The sequence below is a fragment of the Herpailurus yagouaroundi genome, unplaced genomic scaffold (assembly GCF_014898765.1).
Source record: "Herpailurus yagouaroundi ecotype Mexico unplaced genomic scaffold, PumYag 141, whole genome shotgun sequence".
NCBI classification, from domain to species: Eukaryota; Metazoa; Chordata; class Mammalia; order Carnivora; family Felidae; genus Herpailurus; species Herpailurus yagouaroundi.
In genome coordinates this window covers 38,501,296-38,523,862 of record NW_024412396.1, presented here as the reverse complement: position 1 = coordinate 38,523,862, position 22,567 = coordinate 38,501,296, and the positions used below count along the sequence as shown (strand labels likewise).

The window sequence follows — 22,567 nt, the reverse complement described above, 5'->3', positions numbered from 1 at the left end:
TTGACAACTTATAATAGCAAAACACTATTCAAAAAAATGATTGTAGAATTATTTTATTAACCTCTGAAATGCTCATTATTTTAAAAATATAAATTCTCTTTATTTCTCTTTTCTGAAAATGAAAAACTTCCATGTTCGTTACATGATTCATCTACCCTAATTTGTTCACGTTATTTCTGTATTTGTCTTTCCTAATACCAACAACGACAAAATACAGATGTTAAATCTGTGATAACCTATTTTTTTGTTTTGGTTTTTAAATATAAATATTCAAAGATTTAAAGACCATCTTGCCATTGGCAACAACATGGATAGAGCTAGATAATATAATGCTGAATGAAATAAGTCAGTTGGAGAAAGACAAATACCATATGATCTCACTCATATGTGGAATTTAAGAAACAAAACAAACAAGCCAAGGGGCGGGGGAGAGAGAGGTAACCGAAGAAACAGACTCTTAACTATAGTGAACAACATGATGGTTACCAGAGGTTACCAGAGGTGGGTGCGAGGATGGATGAAATGGGTGAAGGGGATGAAGTACACTTATGATGAGTGTTGAGTAATATATAGAATTGTCAAATCACTATACTGTATACCTGAAACAAATGTAACACTGTATGTTAACTCTACTGGGAATGAATGAATGAACAAGTAAATTAATAAATAAATACCCAGTTGAGACATGTCAGCACTATATTGTTTCTATTAAGTTTTAACCAAACATCTTCTGCCTTAAAAATTGTTTTGTACTGGGGCGCCTGGGTGGCTCAGTCAGTAAAGCGTCCAACTTGAGCTCAGGTCATGATCTCGCACTCCATGAGTTCAAGCCCTGCGTCTTGCTCTGTACTGACAGCTTGGAGCTTGGACCCTGCTTCAGATTCTGTGTCTCCCTCTCTCTCTGCCCCTCCCCCGCTCATGCTCTGTCTCTCTCACTCTCAAAAATGAATAAATGTTAAAAAAATTTAAAAAAAATCGTTCTGTACTGGTATTAAAATCTCTAAATGACAGCAAAGAAAGAACTGAGTAAATTATAAAATCATGGCTTTCTGTTGTAAAATTATAATTTGTTGTACTCAAACAACTGTTCTTAAAAAAACCAAATGATTTTCTGAAAATAGATTAAGGTTTTGAAGTTGCTTCACTAGCTTGATTTTATACCACTTTCTTCAGATGGGATTTGGCTGATGAAATTGCAAAATGAAACAGACCATACTTTGTTTGGAGGAGTCATTTTTCAAATGGTTTTGAGGATATAGAATGGAAGTGACCATTGTCTGAAACTCCGCTTATTTGTGAATTGCTTATGGAACATATGTGGTTGCTAAACATTGTGTTTATGAATATTAAGGGGAATAAAGTACTGCACCTTTTCAAAAGAGCATACTGTCAATCAAGGACTGGAACCAAAGAGACAGGATAGGGTAGGGTAGGGTTAGATTGGAGGTATGTTGAATTTGGGCTGACTTCAACTGCTTTTAAAGATGAGGTTAATATTAGTAGCCTGACCACATCTGGAGAGAGAAGAGTTGGTGAATTATGGGTTGAGGGAGGGCATAGCAGTCAGGGGAATTAAAAAACTGTATTGCATTCATAGGGCCCTCCAGGTAAATAACAGTGGTTTGCAAGTTGGCCTTTCTCTTAATTAAAACGATGGAATAAAAAAACGTGCAATGCTAGGATTAAACATGAGTTTAATAACTGGAATTTTCAGGCAATTCCAAAATTTTAATTTAGCTCTTAATTCTAATCCTGTTTCTCTCCAGAACCTCCTTTAAAAAGTAGAATTCTTTGATTTGTCTTCACTCCTTATATTTCTGATGTTCTGTTAAAAATATTTACAAGCAGGGAAGTATTACAGAAGCTGAAAGAAGCAAGCAATGATAAAGAGCATACATTTCTAAACTGGATCATCAATCCCTGGAAAACTTAAATTGATTAGGCTTCATTCAGGAGGACAAGGCTGCCGGATATCTTTAGTCATAAGGCTAGAATTCCTTAGGCAAATTTTAACGTTGGATCATCTAATTCTTTACAAAATTCACTAGCCACTCTCATGTTTTGCCATGTTAACTAGGATAACACATGCTCATAAAGCCATGTTTGTCATACTGAAGAACATTTCCTGAATGAATACCTAATTCCAGGTACTCTTCTGGGGGCTTAACATGAGTTAATCTCAAAAAGTTTGTAAAGACATCGCTGTCAAATGATTCATTGACTTGGCCAATATTCATATTTATTTTTACTTGGGATATTTGTTTTATTTTCATTATTTCTTCTCTTTCAGCTCTTCTTTATGCAACCATTTTTGGAAATGTTACCACAATTTTCCAGCAAATGTATGCCAACACCAACCGATACCATGAGATGCTGAATAATGTACGGGACTTTCTGAAACTGTATCAGGTCCCCAAAGGCCTTAGTGAACGAGTCATGGATTATATCGTCTCAACATGGTCCATGTCAAAAGGCATTGACACAGAGAAGGTATGTGTTATTATTATTGTTGTTATTTATTTTCCATTTCAATGGGATCTTCTGATGCCTATAGCTTTCCCACTGTATACTGCTTCCTAAGTGACATATCAGTCAATCATAGTATCTATTGAGTGCTGAGAAGGTGAAAAGCACTCAACCATTAATCATCAGTGTAGAAATTATGGTTTCTGTAAACAACTGATTACTCCATTTCCCTAAAACACTTGTTACGACTCACAGTAATTTGCTGCATTCCTCTAGAATTAACAGTGCTGCCGTCTCTTCGGGTTGATTTTATTTTTAATTTCTCCTTTGACTTTTTGCCCATCTAAAATTTAGAAAGAAACAGTTTTGCTTATAAACTAAAAAGTTCTATGTCTTCTATGCTGTCCTCTACTTAAATCTCTCCCCTTTCTCACACATATTTACAAAGCAACTTACAATTATTTATTTTCCTCTTCTCCTTACACAAATCTGTAAAGTGGATACCACCTCATTCATCTGACATCTCTATTTTCTTATTTCTCATTTGTCTCTTCATGAAACCTCTTCTAATTCTTCCCATCTATTTCCTACCAGGGGCAAAGAAGGACCCAAAGTCCTCCTTAAAAAAAAAAACAAATAAAAAAAATAAATTCTGATTTCCTACACCCGGCTGATTTACATCAAATATGGGGAATGGGTAGTAGGGCTTGAATACGAGTTTTAGAAAAAACTGATCTTGAACTGTTTTACTTTATAAGAATCAGTGGAGACCATTATTTTTAGGTACTGAATTTTTGACATGCTAATCAGATAGTACATTACCTTCCTTGCCATTTCCCACAAATTTGATTTGTTCTTTTCATCATATGATGTTGACTTGGAGTTTTTCTTTAAGATCTGCTCAGTAAGCACCTTTCAATGTCAAAGGGAAAGAGCAAGTGAACCAAGCAATGTTCAGTCAGAGGAGTTTCATTTAGGTAGTTCTAAGTCAGAGCAGCTGTTTTTAGGAGCAGATGGTTGAGGGGATATTTAGGGACCAGACATGGAAGTGTTGAGGGAGGGAAGCCTTCAGAGGGAGTGCAGATGAGATACCTGGGGGTAATTATGTGAGGAATCATGAAAGAGGGTGAGATTTCCCCCTTCCAACAAGATGCAGTATTAATTTTCTAGTTAAACAGCCATTAGTATATGTGCTGCCGAAGCGAGCACAGTTAAACAGCCATTAAAGTGGAAGGTATGACCACAAACAGGAAAAAGACAAACCACCTTCTGTGGAATTTGATTAATGTATGCCCAAGCCAGACAATATGTGGTTAAAAGGAGGGTGTCCAAAAAAAGGAAGAAAATCTTTCTCAGGGACACAGGTGAGGGTCAGTGTTTAGGACATCAGAAACATGATGTCCTTGGAGGTCCACATTCAGTGAAACTGAGATCAAGAGACAACCGTCTACCTTGTCAATCACCATCTCAGTCAGAAGCTTTTCTTTTCAGAAAATTCAGTGGAGTCACATGGCAGCTGGCAGAAAACATCAGTAAGATGATGGAATAATGGCCTTTTACATTTGAAAAGAGACTGACCTATACCTTAAGCCCAGATCTAGTAAGGGGCAGATTTTTGAGTCCTAGATGCTGGGTTAGTTCAGGAAGGGAGCTGAATAGATTCTCACAAACTTTAAGGACTTGCTTACCTGTCTGATTCTTGATGGAGTTGGGGTATAGTGCAATGGCATGGGGAATGTCTGAAAGTGGACATACCATGCAGGAGGAAACAATTTCTGGGTTCCTATTATTTACCACTTTCTTTTTGTTTGGTTTGCCTGTTCATCATTTGTGGCAACAGAAATGTACTTCTGATTAGTAGAGTATCCAAAGAGAGGAGAATAATAGGGAAAAAAAGATTGGGAAGCTAATATTAAAGGTAAAATAAACCTTTAGTTCAAATGAAAAGATTCTTAAAGAAATAAGTCAAAGTATTAAAGTGGGTTAGCTTTTGGATAAGAAAAGATCATGGGGGTGCCTGGGTGGCTCAGTTGGTTAAGCATCTGATTCTTGACTTTGGCTCATGGTTTGTGGGATCTAGCCCTGTGTCAGGCTCTGTGCTGACAGTGCAGAGCCTTCTTGAGATTCTCTCTCTCCCTCTCCTCCCCAACTTGTGTGAGCGCACTATCTCTCTCAACATAAATAAACATTAAAAAAAAAAAAGAAAAAAGAAAAAATCATGCCTCTAACTGAATGGGAAGCCAGAAAGAGTAGTTTTTGACTAATGGGAGAAGCAGAGTTAAATAACTGTGGCAAATACGAAACCTTTGTTATGCATGTATAAAACGTATCTAAAGTTTAAGTTGATGTGGCAGCGAACTCTCCATGCCTGTATTGATTTCTCCCAGCCTATTAAGAAAATCCCCACCCAAAGACATGAGAGGTAAGCCGTGACAGAACTATAAATAAAGGGATATATGCTAAAGTCTGGGCCTGGGAAGGAGGTATATGAGATTCTCACTAATTGCAGAGTCAATGAGGCTGAATTTTAAAATGTATCCTTACAGAAACAGACTCTTAGCCCTGAGAACAAACTGATGGTTACCAAAGGGGATGGGTTAAACAGGTGGTGGGGATGAAGGAGTGCACTTGTGATGAGCATCAGGTGTTGCATGGAAGTGATGAATCACTATATTGTACATCTGAAACTAATGTTACACTGCATGGGAACTGGAATTTAAATAAAAACTTTAAAACAATGTATTCCTGGGGCTCCTGGGTGGCTCAGTTGGTTGGGCGTCCGACTTCGGCTCGGGTCATGATCTTGCATTTCATGGGTTCGGGCCCCACGTCGGGCTCTGTGCTGAATGCTTGCTTGGAGCCTGGAGCTCAGATTCTGTGTCCCTTTCTCTCTCTGCCCCTCCCCCTGCTTGTGCTCTGTCTCACTCTGTCTCTCAAAAATAAATAAATGTAAAAATAAATAAATAAATAAGTAAATAAATAAATAATGCATTCTTACCACACCATATCCTATACTGAACCAAAAGAAAAAAAAAAATTGTCATTCTACTTTGGTTTAGTAGAGAAACTAACAACCACAGCAGAAAACCCACATGCCTGTTAGGTAGGCATTCAGTAATTTGAGAAATAAATAGTATATATAACATATAATTTTAAAATATGATAATAAAGTATCCACATATAGACACAAGAATTAGTAGCCAAAGCAAAAAATGGGAATAAATATCTCAGAACTAGAGTTTACTATGGATAAGAACTGAATGTAAGTCAAAGGACATATCACAAAGAAGGAATTGATGTATTATTTAGTGTAATTATAAAATGAGCTAAAGATCTAAGAAAATATTTAATGAGGGTTTCCCGTATGGCCTAACATAAATATCAGATGGGCTGAGTTAAATGCAAAAAATAAGAAACCATAAACTAGTAAAAAGAAACTATGTGAACATGTTTAATTTATCTTTGTACATATTAAAGCAATGGAATACATAACAAAGTAACTGGTGAATAGATTTGGCTAGAAAATATAAAATCTTTCACACCAAAGACCATGAAAATGAAAATAAGATAGAATATTTGGAACAAATATCACAAATGAAAGGTTAATTACCTTAATATGTAAAATGATTTTGTAAATCAATAAGAATTAAGATGCCTGAGGAGAAAAATTAGCTGAGTACATAGTTTATATAAATCTACAAAAATACAAATTATTAATAAACACACAAAAATACTATTTTAACTTGTAATAAATACTGAAACAGCAAGAGGCCATTTTTAATATTTCAAATTGACAAAGATAATGGCCACTCTTGGCAAATGCTGTAGTGACTGACACTATCACATAATTCTGGTTTATATGTAATTTGGTATAGCATTTCCTTTTTTGTTTATTTATTTTTGAGAGAGAGAGAGAAAGAGAGAGCCTGAGTGAGGGTGGGGGACGGGCAGAGAGAGGGAGAGAGAGCATGCCAAGCAGGCTCCATGCTTTCATCTCAGAGCCCAATGTGGTTCAAACCCACAAATCATGAGATTATGATCTGAGCTGAAATCAAGAGTCAGTCACTTAACTGACTGACCCACCCAGGTGCTCTGGTATGGTATGGCATTTCTTGAAAGCAGTTTGATTAAAATAATATCTTAAGTTAGGGGGATATTCTAGAGCTCAGTCCTTGTGCCTCTTCTCTTTCCTATCCATATTCTCTTCTTCAGTGATATCTTGCAATCTTATAGGGGCGCCTGGGTGGCGCAGTCGGTTAAGCGTCCGACTTCAGCAGGTCACGATCTCGCGGTCCGGGAGTTCGAGCCCCGCGTCGGGCTCTGGGCTGATGGCTCAGAGCCTGGAGCCTGTTTCCGATTCTGTGTCTCCCTCTCTCTCTGCCCCTCCCCCGTTCATGCTCTGTCTCTCTCTGTCCCAAAAATAAATAAACGTTGAAAAAAAAAATTAAAAAAAAAATCACATATTCATCTGTATTGCAGGCTCTTTTGATAATAATAATGAAGTTGACTGAGCTTGTTAAAATACAAGGGTGAAAAAAAAGGAAAGGAAAGATTGATGATAGTAATCAAATAAATTCTGTAATTCACAATCTCAGAACTATGAACATAGTTGAGGTTGTAGCTTTAGTAAACAACATCTGAGTTTTAACAATTATCCCGTATTTGACATGAGAGACCTCCATTCAACTTTCTGTTCCTCAGTGAGCCAAATACTTTGTCTTACTATATGTTTCTTGTCTCATGTTTTGTTGATGGTCTCTTTCAGATATTTTATTAATGTTGGTTGTTATCAGATTTAACTATGAGTATATACTGGAAAAGACTGAAATGTATGAAGTTAAATGTCTTTGTTCCAATGCTTCTCTTCTCTCATTTGTTCTAAAACAGCGATGTTTTTTTTTCAGTTGCTAGTACTATAGAACTTAATGATGCATTGCAGCTAATTAGAGACGAACCTTTGCCCCAATTACTGAGATTTCCTTCTATCGTTTCCACATATGTAGTTTTATAGATTTTTTTAAGTCAGCTTTAGCCCCACAAGCAAATTAATCACTGTGATTTAACCCAGTCTTGCCTTATGTGAATAATGTTTTCTCTAATACAAATTGTGGCATTAAAGTCAGGACTTACATGGAGATTGTAGTATTTCTATCAGGAAAGGTTGCCTTAGGCAAGATATTCTATATGGAACAGTACCTAGATTAATTTTATTTGGTTGAAAATATTTTGTTGACACCTAATTGTTACGATTGCTTTAGATTCTTTTTAATTTTAATAACCAAAATCCATCCTCTGGGCTGTGCTACTCACTAACATTCTGTGCACTTAAAAGACTGAGAAATGGGTGGAATAAGTGAGGATTTAAAAAGGAAAAAGGAGATTATGGGAAAAAATAGAAAGGATGATGAAGCTTAAAACCTTATCATTTTTTATTTCTCACTGTCTCACTTTTTTTTTCTAACATGCAATTTGAAAAAGAACAGTAGAAAAAAGCTCTTTGGTCTTCATTTCTTGTTTCATGTGTTTTATAATAAGCATAAAGTATCAGTAGGAAGATATCATTATATGAAAAGTTCGGCAGAATTATGCAAAACATTCAGGCAGAAATATGCCTTTAGAATTTTAAAAAATTGAGATTTGAATATTTTCATATCTTGGATCATTTTTTTAACCAAATCTATCAAAGAAGTACTCTACTTCTTCCAAATATGGTGGGCAATATATTTTTTCCTATAAGTTAAGATAATGTCCTTTTTAGTCAATTTACTTCTGTATGTTATGTTTTAATTTAGAAAAGCATGTCTACATATTTTTCTTTGTATTCCTAAATGTGAAAAACAGCAATGACATTTTCATACCTGGCATCATTTCCTTGGTTCAATATTCAAATACTCCCAGAGGTTCCTATGACAATGGCACAGTTGGTTAAGCATCTGACTCTTGATTTCAGCTCAGGTCTTGATCTCAGAGTCTTGAGTTCAAGCCCTGTGTTGGGCTGTGTGCCGGACGTGGAGCCTACTTCAAAAAAAGATTAAAAAAAAAAGGGAGAGAAGACATCAGCCTTCCAAGAAAATCTCTGCAGACAAATGTGCTATGTTAAACATATCATGTAAATACATACATGTGAACATATTAAAATGAAACTGAATTGGTCTTAACATGCATTATAAAAGCACTCTTGTCTTTACTAGAGAGGTAATAATCATTCCAGTCCATATTAATCAGATCATAGATAAAATATTATGCTAGTAATTCTAGCTGGATATTTTATTTTTTAATTTTTTTTAATTTATTTATTTTTTAAATATATGAAATTTATTGTCAAATTGGTTTCCATACAACACCCAGTGCTCATCCCAAAAGGTGCCCTCCTCAATACCCATCACCCACCCTCCCGTCCCTCCCACCCCCCATCAACCCTCAGTTTGTTCTCAGTTTTTAAGAGTCTCTTATGCTTTGGCTCTCTCCCACTCTAACCTCTTTTTTTTTTCCTTCCCCTCCCCCATGGGTTCCTGTTAAGTTTCTCAGGATCCACATAAGAGTGAACACATATGGTATCTGTCTTTCTCTGTATGGCTTTTCACTTAGCATAACTTCTTACTGGATATTTTAAAAGAAATACTATCAAATGACAGCACTCTTACCAGAAGGTAACCATGACGGCATGAAGTTCTGGGAATCTTGTTATATGGTGGATAATTAAAGGAAATATGAATATTTAGTTTGGCTAATTGAAGGCTTGGGGAGAGGTATGACAGGTGACTTAAAGTATTTTAAATTGCAGTGATCTAACTGCTTCAGGAGAAAATTAACTCCTGCTGGTAAAGGATACAGGCAGAATGTAGTACACAATGAACTTGCAGGTCCTGACACTAATTTAATAATATTAAATATATTACATGATAATTGTGTCTGAATGATTTGGAGTACCATTACGTATCATATCTTATTTAAAATTCAGACACATATATTCAAGATATCCTATACCAAAAATGATAGAATAAGATTCTATAAGTCAGTAATTATTTTCCAACAATTTTTTTATTAGTAGAGCTATGTACTCTGGTTTCACAAATGCAACTAATTGTTTTTTTCTATGGTTATAGAACAAATGCCATTTTTAAAAAATTCTGAGGAACACAAAATCCCTGATCGGGATAATCTAGGCCTTGCCCAAGAAACAAGTGACGTATTTTTTTTTCTGTGGTTGTTAAGTAATCTGTTTGTTGAAAGGGACTGCGTAGTCTATCCTTGTAAGGAACTATTCTATAGCCTGTTGTGGGAAAGCATCATGCCCCAAATTTCTGAAAACTCTGACTTTCTACCTATATATAAACATGGTCAGGGAACTTGACTATTGTCATGGCCACGTGTCTGGCTCATTTGCTACCCACAAAAATATGTTGAAGTATTCAGAATTATTATTAACATTTCTCCTTTCTAGCTGGCCTACAGGCTTTCTCTGAAAATGTGGACTTTATCTGAAGCTTCAATTTTATTTTTCCTTCCATTTATCAGAAATTAAAATAATACTCAAGGGTTTATTAGAAACATTACAAATAAAGGAGAACTTTTTAATATTTCTCTGATCATATTTCAAAACATTCAAGTGCATATGTAGTTTGTCAGGGCTTTTGGCATAGTTTAAGAGTGCTCCAATGGGGGCGCCTGGGTGGCGCAGTCGGTTAAGCGTCCGACTTCAGCCAGGTCACGATCTTGCGGTCCGTGAATTCGAGCCCCGCGTCAGGCTCTGTGCAGACAGCTCGGAGCCTGGAGCCTGCTTCGGATTCTGTGTCTCCCTCTCTCTCTGCCCCTCCCCCGTTCATGCTCTGTCTCTCTCTGTCCCAAAAATAAATTAAAAAACAAAACAAAACAAAAAAAAAACGTTGAAAAAAAGAAAGAGTGCTCCAATGCAAGAAATTTAGTTTGGCTAATTTCTTTCACTGGCATTATTGTCAGCTGATATGATTATTCATAAACTTCCTGCGTGTCAGGTAGCAGGCGGTATTATTTTTCTATAATAATGATAGGGAGGCATTGTATGACTAAAATAAATCCTGAGTGACCCACGCCTCTTGCTAGGAATATTAAATGTGTTCTTTTTATGTACCATGTTGAAATTACTTCAGTGTATTTCATTTTCTTACCAATATGCCACTGGTCTCTGAGGTAGGGACTAAGCAATTATTTGATAGTGTAGTCTAGGAATGAGAAGAAGGACTTGTTTATATACGGCAATGGGTGAGTTGCCCAGTAGCATGGCTTTATATAGACCATGAGAACTGGGTTTCATTCTTCGGTGTTCACATCCACATTGGAGATAACCACCTTACTTATTTGGCTGGAAGATGAAAAGTACCCATGTAGTGCCTGCGTACGAGAAGCAGCCACAAGTGCTAACAAATAATTTAGTCTGTTGTGCTTATAATTTATTTCTTCCTTTACCAGTTATAAATTATGAGAACTTGCTCATGTTTGGCATCATTTTTAATCTTCGTCTTTGCTGGTATTCTGTGTCATCTTTAAATTATAGATGAAAATAGAACCTCAATTGGAGAGACAGTTGGATGAATAAAATATTTCTATATACACACCCACTGAACACAAATACAAAACATATTTTAGACTTAGAGGAAAAGTTAAATCATGAATGAATCCACATACTGCAGACAGTTTGATAGTATGAGTAGGTGTGTGTATCCAACCTGCTATTTTGTTCTGAGCTGCCTTGATTGATCTGTTTTCAAACTCTCACTAGAGGAAATCTTCAGAAATGTCTATTGAAAAACCCATTTTTGAATGAGATCATAGTGTTACCTACAACTTTTGCGGTTTACTAGACAAAAGTAGAATTATGCAGATGGTTGGATTTTATAAACTGAACTTTTTAAAAAAGATGTCTCCATTCCTGTGACTTCTGTCTTTGTTACTCTTTGACCGTGTTTGTTATATTTGATTTTTCTTCCAGGGCTCTGTGGCTTTCTACTCCTTACTCATTTTCCCATTTCTTTCCTGGTTCTTTTGATAATGCCTAAAAGATGCCTGTATTTTGGCTCAGGCTGATTGCTTTTTTTGATTTTGGATTCATTGATAGTCTATGAAGTACCGAAAAGCTACTTTTAGCTCCTTTACTAGTTGCCAAATAACCATAGGCATCTCTGTCTGGCACAGCAGAAGGCAGCAAGAGGTGGAGAAAATAAATACATTTAAAGAAAAAGAAAAATTGTTATGTATGAAAGATATTCCTCTAGTTGTTCACTGCCAATTTCCTGAGGTGCCACTTCATGCCCTCCTCCTGGGCATGGTCCTGGACAAGGAGAGGAACACATGGCTATGCAATCTGCTGGCATGAGTGTTGACCTGTCTTGAGACTGAGACCTTCAGGCATCTCTTGGCACATTAGCATTCTTTTTGATTTCTTTATTTCTGGAATTTTCTTGAGAAAGTCTTCACTTTCTTCATTTCTGAGATACAGGGTATTGCTGAGATACAGGAGACATCAGTTAAAGAAGGATCTATACGATGGTAGAATTTATAAATAGGAAAACAGCCATCCTTTAAAATTTACATCCACATCAAAGGGAACCTTGGTTTTGTAGGATGTTGTAGTAATTGCTATGGAGTGGAAAATAAAGATAAACACAATCTCTGCTCTTGTGTTGCTCAGAGTCTAATGGGGGAGGAGACGTAAATAACCATAGAGATAAATGTATGATTCCAAATTGTGATGATGCTTGAAATACAATAAATGGAGCTATGTAAGATTTTTTAAAAAGGAGAGGGCATGAATCTTATTTAGATGTGGGTTGAAGAAGGCAAGAGAGAAAGCAATAGAGTTTGGACATAAAATCTTATTAGAAACTGAAACTCTTCATGCATCTTATAATAACACACAAATTCCCTATGAGCTAATGATTAAGTAACTGGTTTGAAGGTGGAAAAGAGTAGAAAGGAAAAATCTAGGAAAAATCTCGTCCATTAGGTACTAATAAATTATCAATTAACCAGTATTAAGCAACTGTGAATTGCCTGTACTTTCCACGTGTTGTAGAATAACTTCAACTGCTCATTCACATTGGTTAAAAATATTACTGTAAAGCCAGTAACAATATATAAATTGACACAGGGCACGTGGATTCCATTGGTACCTTCATTTGATTAAACCAATCAGCATATATCTGTTTCGAAGCAGTTCTGCTGCCTTTGTGGGCAAGTGTCAGAGAATAATACATTTATCTCCAGAGTATAACTTTCTGCATTCTGTTATTATCACCTCTACCAAGGATGAATAAATGTTAGAAGAATATTGTATAATCATCTTGTTTCTAAAATTTTTACTTAATAGAAATATGTAACTGTTATGTACAATTAGAAATATGACAGAAAAAGAAGAAAAGAGAATAAATCATCCACAATCCCACCACTCACAGAAATATAGCTTGCCACATTGATTCTGTGGTTTTGTGAACATATATTTATGCCATAAATATATACTACATAAACATTTCTATTATATTTAAAGGATATAGTATATATTTTAAATCTTTATTATTAGATATTGAGATGTCTCAATATTGAGATGTCTTTATATTAAGATAGACACTGAGCATCTGGTTTGCCAGATCAAAGGGTATGTACATTTTATAGTTTATATTATTTATATAGTTTATTTCTTCTAAAAGATCAAATGAGCTAGCACCAACACAGGTTCACATGTATCCTTTTTCAGAATAGCATTGTTAATATTGGGCATTAATCTTCTTTTAATTTTTATGAATTTAATAGGCCATTAATTTTAGTGTTTAATTTTTACTTTTTCCAACACATAAGTACTATGATGATTTTTATTTACTAGTATAGAAATAGTTTGAGAGAGATGAAATGACTTATTTTATGTCACATATGATGAAATTGGGTTTGGACTAGGTCTGCGTTATAGAGGAACATTCTGTTACTTGTTGCATATTATTATCAACTAATATGCTATGTATTAGTAGACAAATATCTCCTTATCACACCTTAATTTTTCCTGTTTTTTAAAAAAGTTTGTTTATTTATTTATTTGTTTATTTATTTATTTAGAGCATGCACAGAGTGGGGGGAGGGCAAAGAGAGAGAAGGAGAGAGAAAATCCCAAGCAGACGCTGCACTGACAGCATAACTCAGGGCTCGAACTCAGGAGCCATGACCTGCGCCGAAACCAAGAGTCAGATGCTTAAGTGATTGAGTGCCCCAAGTTTTTCCAGTTTTTTTCCCTATGTGTTTATTTTTCCAAATAAAGTTTCTCTACTCTCCCTACTTATCATTTTCCTATACCCCCAAAAGGAATCCATGAACATTTGACTGGAATTGTATTGTTATCATCTCAGAGTTCAGCCACACAGGAGAGACCATCTGAAAACTTGTGCAGGTTGGTCAGGATGAGATATGGTGGGCTCATGAGAAGGAATTATAGAGCTTGGGCATGGCTCTTCTAATGCAGAGTTAGAAGTTCCACTAGAAGTCAAGGTGAAGATCAAAGGATTGCACAGTTTGGATTGGAGGTAGTGTAGATAGGGTATGATGGGCAAAATGCTAGACCAGCAGTAAGGAGACTTGAGTTCTAGTTAGCTAGTCTTCCAGTCTAGTTGTCACGTGCCAGCAGGATGGATGAACAGTCACTTAAACTCACGCAGATTCAGGATATATATTCCTTCATGATATTTCCATTTCTAGGATTAAAATTTAAGCATATAAGCTGGGAAGTTTTTGTTAGAAATAGTATTTTCCTTTTAGCACCCAGGAAAAATCAGAAGACCGTCTAGATTAAATAGTTTACTATTGTAACCTTGTATCAAACTTTATCTTGGGACACTGAATGAGAAATTAATGGGAAACAGCCTTTTTAGGGGAAACCAGTCACCATTAGAAGAGAAACAACCCAATCCAACCACCCAGTTGTTTCAGTTAAGATTCCTCTTGTCTAGGGCACAATTTAAAATGCTAGTACATCCAAGGGTGGGGGGACGCTTGGGTGGCTCAGTTGGTTAAGTGTTCGACTTTGGCTCAGGTCGTGATCTAACAGGTCATGAGTTCAAGCCCCACTTCAGGCTCTTTGCTGTCAGCACAGAGACCTTTTCAGATCCTCTGTCCCCCTCTCTTTCTGCCCCTCCCCTGCTCACACGCTCCCTCTGTCTGTCTCTCAAAAATAAATAAACATTAAAAAAAATGCTAGTACATCCAAAGAGAATTTCCCCCATTTAATCTGACAGTTAGTACTTGGCTTCAGAGTGTATTGTAAAAGTAATAAAATCAATGGTCACATAATTTTACATGTGTTTAATGATTCATACACTTCAATAAATAACAGAGCACAATATGATTAGAAGCAATTCATTTATCCAACCATTCTCAAGACAGTTGAGAACCATCCTTCCATATAGTAAGAACACAAACAAAACCTAAACCCCAAACCCCAAATCCTCTTTATTGTTAATGGTAACACTTCATTATCATTTTAATTTTCTGTTACAAGGACTTTGATTTAATAATGGCTTATTAACTTTGTAATAAAGTTTTGTATGGTTAGAGGGAAGATGAAAAATTTTTTCTAAAAGAAAGTAAAATTCTCTATGCTGGGAGCTGAAGCTTGACAAGAAGTGTTGTCGAGAATTCATAAATATTTAGGTAAATATTGATGCATAGGTTGATGTTTACTTTAAAGATCTGTTTCCTGTTCCAATCTTGAATATTACGTGTTGATTAAGCCTCTGTTTAGACTCAAGACATTGTTCCAGCCTCTACAATGCACGAGTGAATGAGACAGCCCTGCCACCTTGGGCTTGCATTCTCACAGGGCTGATCAAATCATTCTGCTTTCATTGACCTACTGATACTATTTTATGGTTACACCAAGAGGTACTTGGCCTCTGGGCCTGGGACACCTGGAAGAATGTAAACCAAGGATCAGAGGTATTGGAATACACATTTAGTGAATGTAATGGCAGAGAAAATGTTTGCTTCTAATTCCTAGGGTTCTGACTCTAAAGTCTTTGCCCTACATCAGTCAGTTATTCCATACATACTGTGTTCTAGATGCTATGCTATACACTGGAGATGAAACTGAGCAAGATAGGCAGGGTCTTTGACACATGAAACTTACAGTTTAGGGGGCAGACAGAGAAGAATAATTATGTTAATAATTAACATTTTCTAATTCCTTAATAAAAATTTAAATGATTGTGAAGTGATAGCATTCAAGGTAAATAAATATATGTATATACATATACATATACATATACATATATATTTATATATATTTATAGATACTTATATATAAATGCTTTAATATATAGATATATATTAAATATATATATTAAATCTATCTATGTATAGATATATTAAATACACACACACACACACACATATATTTAACTTTGGTTTTCTCCTTTAACATAGAGAAGGATGGTTCTCACCTGCATCGAGAATGGTGGAGTAAATTCACTATTCCTAAACTTAATGTACTCTGTATATATCGAAATCTCTGAATCTTTATAGACATATTACAATTATGTGATCTTTGTTACTCTGTAATAATAGCCAGATGATAACAGGATTGTGACAATTCTTGCTTCTGTTTTTATTAATCAGTAAGAGGTATATAATTTTACTAAACTGCATTGGTGTAATTATAATCAGGAACAATGAAACTTGGAATTTTAATGAGCCTGTGCTGCCTAACTTGGTGTGAATATTAGATTAATGTTAAGGTTTTCCAATATTGAAAAAAGGTTCTTGTATTCTTACTGGTGTTGGGGTTGGGAAAACTGCTTTCATTTGTACAGTCATTTACTATGTAACATTTCAAAAATGTACACAAATTTTATTTTCTTAAGTCCCTTGTAAGAACCCAAGTTCCCTTAAGAGCTCAATATTTTAATGAACAGATATCAGAAAGCCATCAAACTAATTACTTACATAAGACACATATACAACAGAAATGCCTGGTTGTATAGTCTAAACTTGGTGGGTGCTAGAGCTAATATTCTTGATATTCAATTTACCTGTAATTGGTTTTAAGAAAATTCTTATATTGAAATCTTTCTACACATGCACAGGATTTCATTTATTTGGCTTTTTGAGGGCTGTTGTTGTAAAAGTTTCAAAAATAAGACAAAAGATTCAAAAACAAAACAAAACAAACAAGCAAATAAAACCAACAGTCTGATTTTCTTTCTTCACACTTCATTTTTAAAGTATTTTATATAAGATTTGAAAAGAGTTGAGAGAAAAGTTGTTATGACCTTTACTTTCTAACTAATGAAACATGTGACATGAGATCGTCACTTTATCTTAATATACCTCACTGTTGGCAGCGGTGCATAAGAATGTTAGTGGCAAAGCATGAGTTGGGTCACAGAAGTAAATTTTCCAGTTGACTGGGACTTGTACTTTCCTGCACAGTTATTTAAGGATCTTGAAAAAAGCCTTTCAAATATTAGTATTTTCCTTGAGTTATATATGAAAATATTACATATTCCATAAGTTAGGACCATATTTTTGTCACAGGGAGCACTATAACTTCTCACAAATTTAGACATGTGCTTGTTTCGTCCCATAATTCCAAATCCTGTAACAGAGAAAGACAGTTTGGTCATTATGATTTCATGGATAACCTTTTAAAATAGTTATACCAAACACAACTTATCCTTATGTTTGTTCATATTTGTATTGGCTTTCACACAAAATTATAGACTTCTCATAAATTAAAATCAAGAGAGAACAAGACCGTACATCAACCTACATAAACATATACACATACACATGCAGGTAAAGGATTAAACACAATAGAGGTGTCTGGCCACCTGGAGTGTCATTGTTACTGAAGTTGGTCATATTGAGCTTTTGGTTTTCCTGGCAGCTGAATTAAAAGAGAAATGTTTTTTTCTATTAAAGGAAGCAAACACATTTGTCTAAAGGCTTACATAATTTCTTCTGGCATTGAATCCAAAGAGAACTTTGCCATGTGAGACTTTTTGTTTGCAAGCAATAGAGCATATTGATCAAGTTCGGGGATCCACAAACTTTTTGTATAAAGGACCAGATAGTACATATGTAGTTTAGGCTTTGTGGGCCATGTGGTCTCTGTCTCATCTCCTTAACTTTGCCCTTGGAGCATGAAAAGAGCCATAGATAATAAGAAGTAAATACATGAATATTTCTGTGTGCCAATGAAATGTTGTTTATGGACACATTAATTTGAACTTCATATATTTTCAAATGTAATGGAATGTATTTTTCTTTTGATATTTTTCAATCATTTAAAAAAGTAAAAACCATTCTGTGGGGTGCCTGGGTGTTTCAGTCAGTTGAGTGTCTGACTTCAGCTCAGGTCATGATCTCGTGGTCTGTGAGTTCAACCCCTGCATCAGGCTCTGTGCTGACAGCTCAAAGCCTGGGTCCTGCTTTGTATTCTGTGTCACAGACTCTCTCTGCCCCTCACCTGCTTGCACTCTGTCATCCTCAAAAATAAATAAACATTAAAAATGTAAAAACCATTCTGAACTCAGTGGCTGTACAAATGCAGGTAGTGGGCCAGATTTGGCCTTCAGGCTGTACTTTGTTAACCTCTGCTTAAGATCTCTAGGGGTGCCTGGGTGGCTGAGTAGGTTAAGCATCCAACTCTTGATTTTGGCTCAGATCATGATCCAAGGGTTGTGGGATGGAGCCCTGCATCCAGCTCCACATTGGGCATGCAGCATGCTTGAGATTCTCTCTCTCTCTCTCTCTCTCTCTCTCTCTCTCTCCACACCCCCTCTCCCTCTGCCCCCTCCCCCACTCACACACACACACACACTCTTAAAAATATAAATAAATAAATAAGATTATTGGATCTCTAGTCAGATTTCTATCTTAGTCAAAATTGCAGCATCTCCATTGCTGAAGTCTTTAGGTATCTTCCTTGATTTAGGTTTCTTCACAGAAGTTAATACAACCTGAAGTATTATATATATAGTTCACTCCTTTGTTAAAGAATTAGAATAATTCTTAGAATTATTAGAATAAACATTTCATGCAGACAGGCAATTTTGCCTCTTTTATTCTTAATAATTAGCATTTTGATAGTGATTGGTACATGGAAGATGCTCAATAAATATTTTATCAATGGATATAATTCTGGGGTCGTAAGGGCATATAAATTTGGAAGCCATTAATATATAAAAGACCATCAACACCTAGCTGTGATCATGCAAAATGACATTATGGCTAAGAGAAAAGGGTATAAGAAACCTCCTGCAGTTAGATGTCAAGCAGACAAGAAAGGTCTAGAAAGAACACTGAGCAGTAGCTGCTCACATTATAGGAAAAATGGAAATATTTGATTTTATGTAAGCCAAGAGAGAAAATGAACAAACGTCTTGAAGTCTTCTAAAAGACGCATAAAATAAAATGTGAAAAATTCCACTTATATTTTGCAACATGGAGCTTACTGGTGGACTTGATGAAAACAGATTTACTAGAGTATTGGAGACAGATGCAACATTGGAGTGAGGAGGAGTAATGTGTAATAATTAAGACTGTGTGATTTTGGCATAGGGACAGGCAAATTGACATATGGTAATGGCATAAGATAATGAGCCTAAATATTGTCCCAGACATATGGCGAGATTTTATAGAATTCAGAGAGAGGCAAATGTGGATCTGTAGGTAAGGTAGGACCATTCAATAATTATGTCGTTGGTATTAAAGGTTACCCATATGGGAAAAAAATTCAATTTAATTGCTCCATACCACACCAATCAATTCTAACTTTAAAGATTTAAATATTAAAAACTGTGATTTTTTACAGAAGTAGGAAAAAAATCCTAAAATTCATATGGAACCACAGAGGACCCCCAATAGCCCAAACAGTCTTCAGAAAGAACACGCCCAGAAGTATCACACTTCCTTATTATAAAATATATTATAAATCTATAGTGATTAAACCGGGATTGTACTGACATAAAGACTTATAGACCATACAGAGCCCAGAAATAAACCCAAGCATATATGGTTGACCAACTTGACAAGGGCACCAAAGAATACACAATAGGGAAAGGATAGTCTTGTCAACAAATGGGGCTGGGAAAACTGGCTATTAACCTGCAAAATAATTAAATTGGATCTTTATCTCACACCATACACAAAAATCAACTCAAAATTAAAGACTTAAACTTAAGACCTGAAGTTATAAAACTCCTAGAAGAAAATATAGGGCAAACTTCATGACATTGGTCTTGGCAATGATTTCTTGAATATGACACCAAAAAAATGGGCAACAAAATTGGTAACAGACAAGTGTAACTATATCAAACTAAAAAGCCTCTGCATAACAAAGGAAAGCACTAAAAAAGTAAAATGCTGCCTATGAATGGGAAAAAATATTTGTAAGCACTACATTTGATAATGGGTTAATATCCAAAATATATAAGGAACTCATACAACTCAATATGAAAATACACCAGTTCAATTAAAAAATGGGCCAAGGACTTGAATTAGACATTCTTCACAGAAGACATACAAATGACCAGCAGGTATATGAAAAGATGCCCAGCATCCCCAAATCAAAATTACACTGAGATGTCACCTCACATTTATTAAAATTACTACTACCAAAAAAAACCCCAAAAACCCACCACCAACAAAAAAACAAAATGAGAGAGAGAGAGAGAGAGAGAGAGAGAGAGAGAGAGAGACACAACTGTCAGCAAGGATGTGAAGAAAATGGAACTCTTGTACGTTATTGGTGGGAATGTAAAATAGCACACCTGCTATGGGAAACAGAATGGAAGATGGAAGTTTTTAAAAAATTAAAAATAGAACTACCAGATGATAGAGCAATTCCACTTCAAAATAATTGAAATTGGTGTATCAAACAGATATTTGCCCTCCCATGTTCACTACAGCATTATTCACAATAGCCAAGATGTGCAAATAATGTAAATCTATCAGTGAACAAATGGATAAGGAAAATGTGCTGTACACATACAATAGGGTATTATTCAGCCATAAAAAGAAGGGAATCCTGCTACATGAAACAATATGTATGAAATGAGAGGACATTATGCTAAGTGAAATAAACCAGTCACAGAAGGATAAATACTGCATGATTCTGTTTATGTAAGTTATTTAAATAGTCGACTCCTAGAAACTAGTGTTTGAATGGTGGTTCCCAGAGTCTGAGAGAAGGGGCAATGGGGAGTTGCTTTCAATGGGTATAAAGTTTCAGTTTTGCAAGATAAATAAGTTCTAGAGATCTGCTGTGCAACATCACACCTAAGGTCAACAGTACTATATTTCACACTTAAACATTTGTTAAGAGGGTAAATCTCATGTTAAGTGTTCCTACCACAATAAAAAAAATAATATATAGAAAATCTTTCTGATTAAATATATGTTTAAATTCTTAATCTCTTAAACATGACATATTTTGACTTAATAACAAAGATACTAAAAATTTGACTTTAGCAATATTAGCACTTTCTGTACATCAAAATACACCACAGGAAAAGTGAAAAAATAATCTATGAATTAGGAGAAAATATTGAAATATGAGTAATCAGTAAAGGATTAACTTCCAGAATATATAAAGATTTCCTATAAATTAATAAAAAAAGATAACTCAATAGAAAGATAGAGAACAGACACAAATAGGCATTTCTCAAAAGAGGAAATACAAATTAAAAACATAATGCTGACCTCTGGATTCCCATAATATAATCGTGGCAGCCAAACTTTGCTCACAAATGTTCTCCCCAAATCTCTAGACTAAAAGGAGAGCAAATGAAGTCACCTTAAGAGTATGCCTAAAGCTCAGGTAAGAGACAGAGAATATTGTAAATTTTTATACTGAATTGAACAGTGGGAAATACATCGCAAAACCAACAGAGTTGACTCTGGGACCCGCAACAGAGCTGAGAGTCAGAAGGGAGATATACAGAACAGAGGAAGAGGCAAGTGGTCTTAGTCATGATGGAGGACAGACAACAGTGATCAGGGTTCACCATCCACAATGCAAAATACTGAGGACAGGGGCACCTGGGTGGCTCAGTTGGGTTAGCGTCCCACTTTGGCTCAGGTCATGATCTCACAGTTTGTGAGTTCCAGCCCCACATTGGGCTCTGTGCTGACAGCTTGGAACCTAGAGCCTGCTTTGTATTCTGTGTCTCCCTCCCTCTCTGCCCCTCCCCTACTCATGCTCTGTCTCTCTGTTTCTGTCTCTCTCTGTCTCTGTCTCTCTCTCTGTCTCAAAAATAAATAAACATTAAAAGAAATTCTAAATCTGAGGGCAGGAGTGAGACATAGTGAACCAGAGTACATGCTTATGTGGAGTCAGGAAGCTTCGAGCGTGCTTAGGATGAGAAGAAATAGTTTGGGGAAGGCCATACTTCTGTGGGAAAGGAAAGCCTTGGAAGACTGCTATTTTTCTTGGAAGCTTAGTGGTAAAGGGATGAAAGGAAGTGTCTTAAGATAAGAGGACTAAGAACAGGATATAAGAAGTTAAAACCAAATTATTTATGGATATATATAATATATAATAAAATATGTATATTTTAATGTTATTTATTTATTGAGAGAGAGAGAGAGAGAGGGAGAATGAGAGAGAGGGGAAAGGGCAGAGAGAGAGAATCCCAAGCAAGCTTCATGCTATCAGCACAGAGCCTAATGTGGGGCTTGATCCCACAAACCATGAGATTATGACCTGAGCCAAAATCAAGAGTTGGATGCTTAACCAACTGAGCTACCCAGGTGCCTCCAAAATTGTATTATTTATGAAACAAAAAGACAACCTACAAAATGGGAGAAGATATCTGCAAATGACATATCTGATAAAAGATATGTATCCACAATCTATTAAGAACTTGTCAAACTCAGCACCCCCAAAATAAATAATCCAGTAAAGAAATGGTCAGAAGACATGAACATTTTTTCTTTCTTTTTTTTTTTGAATTTTATTTATTTATTTATTTATTTTTATATGAAATTTATTGTCAAATTGGTTTCCATACAACACCCAGTGCTCATCCCAAAAGGTGCCCTCCTCAATACCCATCACCCACCCTCTCCTCCCTCCCACCCCCCC

At 35.7% G+C, this 22,567-nt stretch overlaps 1 protein-coding gene across 1 annotated transcript in view; it reads left to right on the top strand.

Annotated features, from left to right (window-relative positions):
• Positions 1-22,567, top strand: part of KCNH5 (potassium voltage-gated channel subfamily H member 5) — a 314,764-nt gene that overhangs the window by 199,827 nt on the left and 92,370 nt on the right. The window contains exon 8 of the mRNA XM_040477339.1: positions 2,291-2,490. Within this exon, the coding sequence (XP_040333273.1) occupies positions 2,291-2,490 (200 nt within the window). The remainder of the gene's footprint in view (positions 1-2,290; positions 2,491-22,567) is intronic.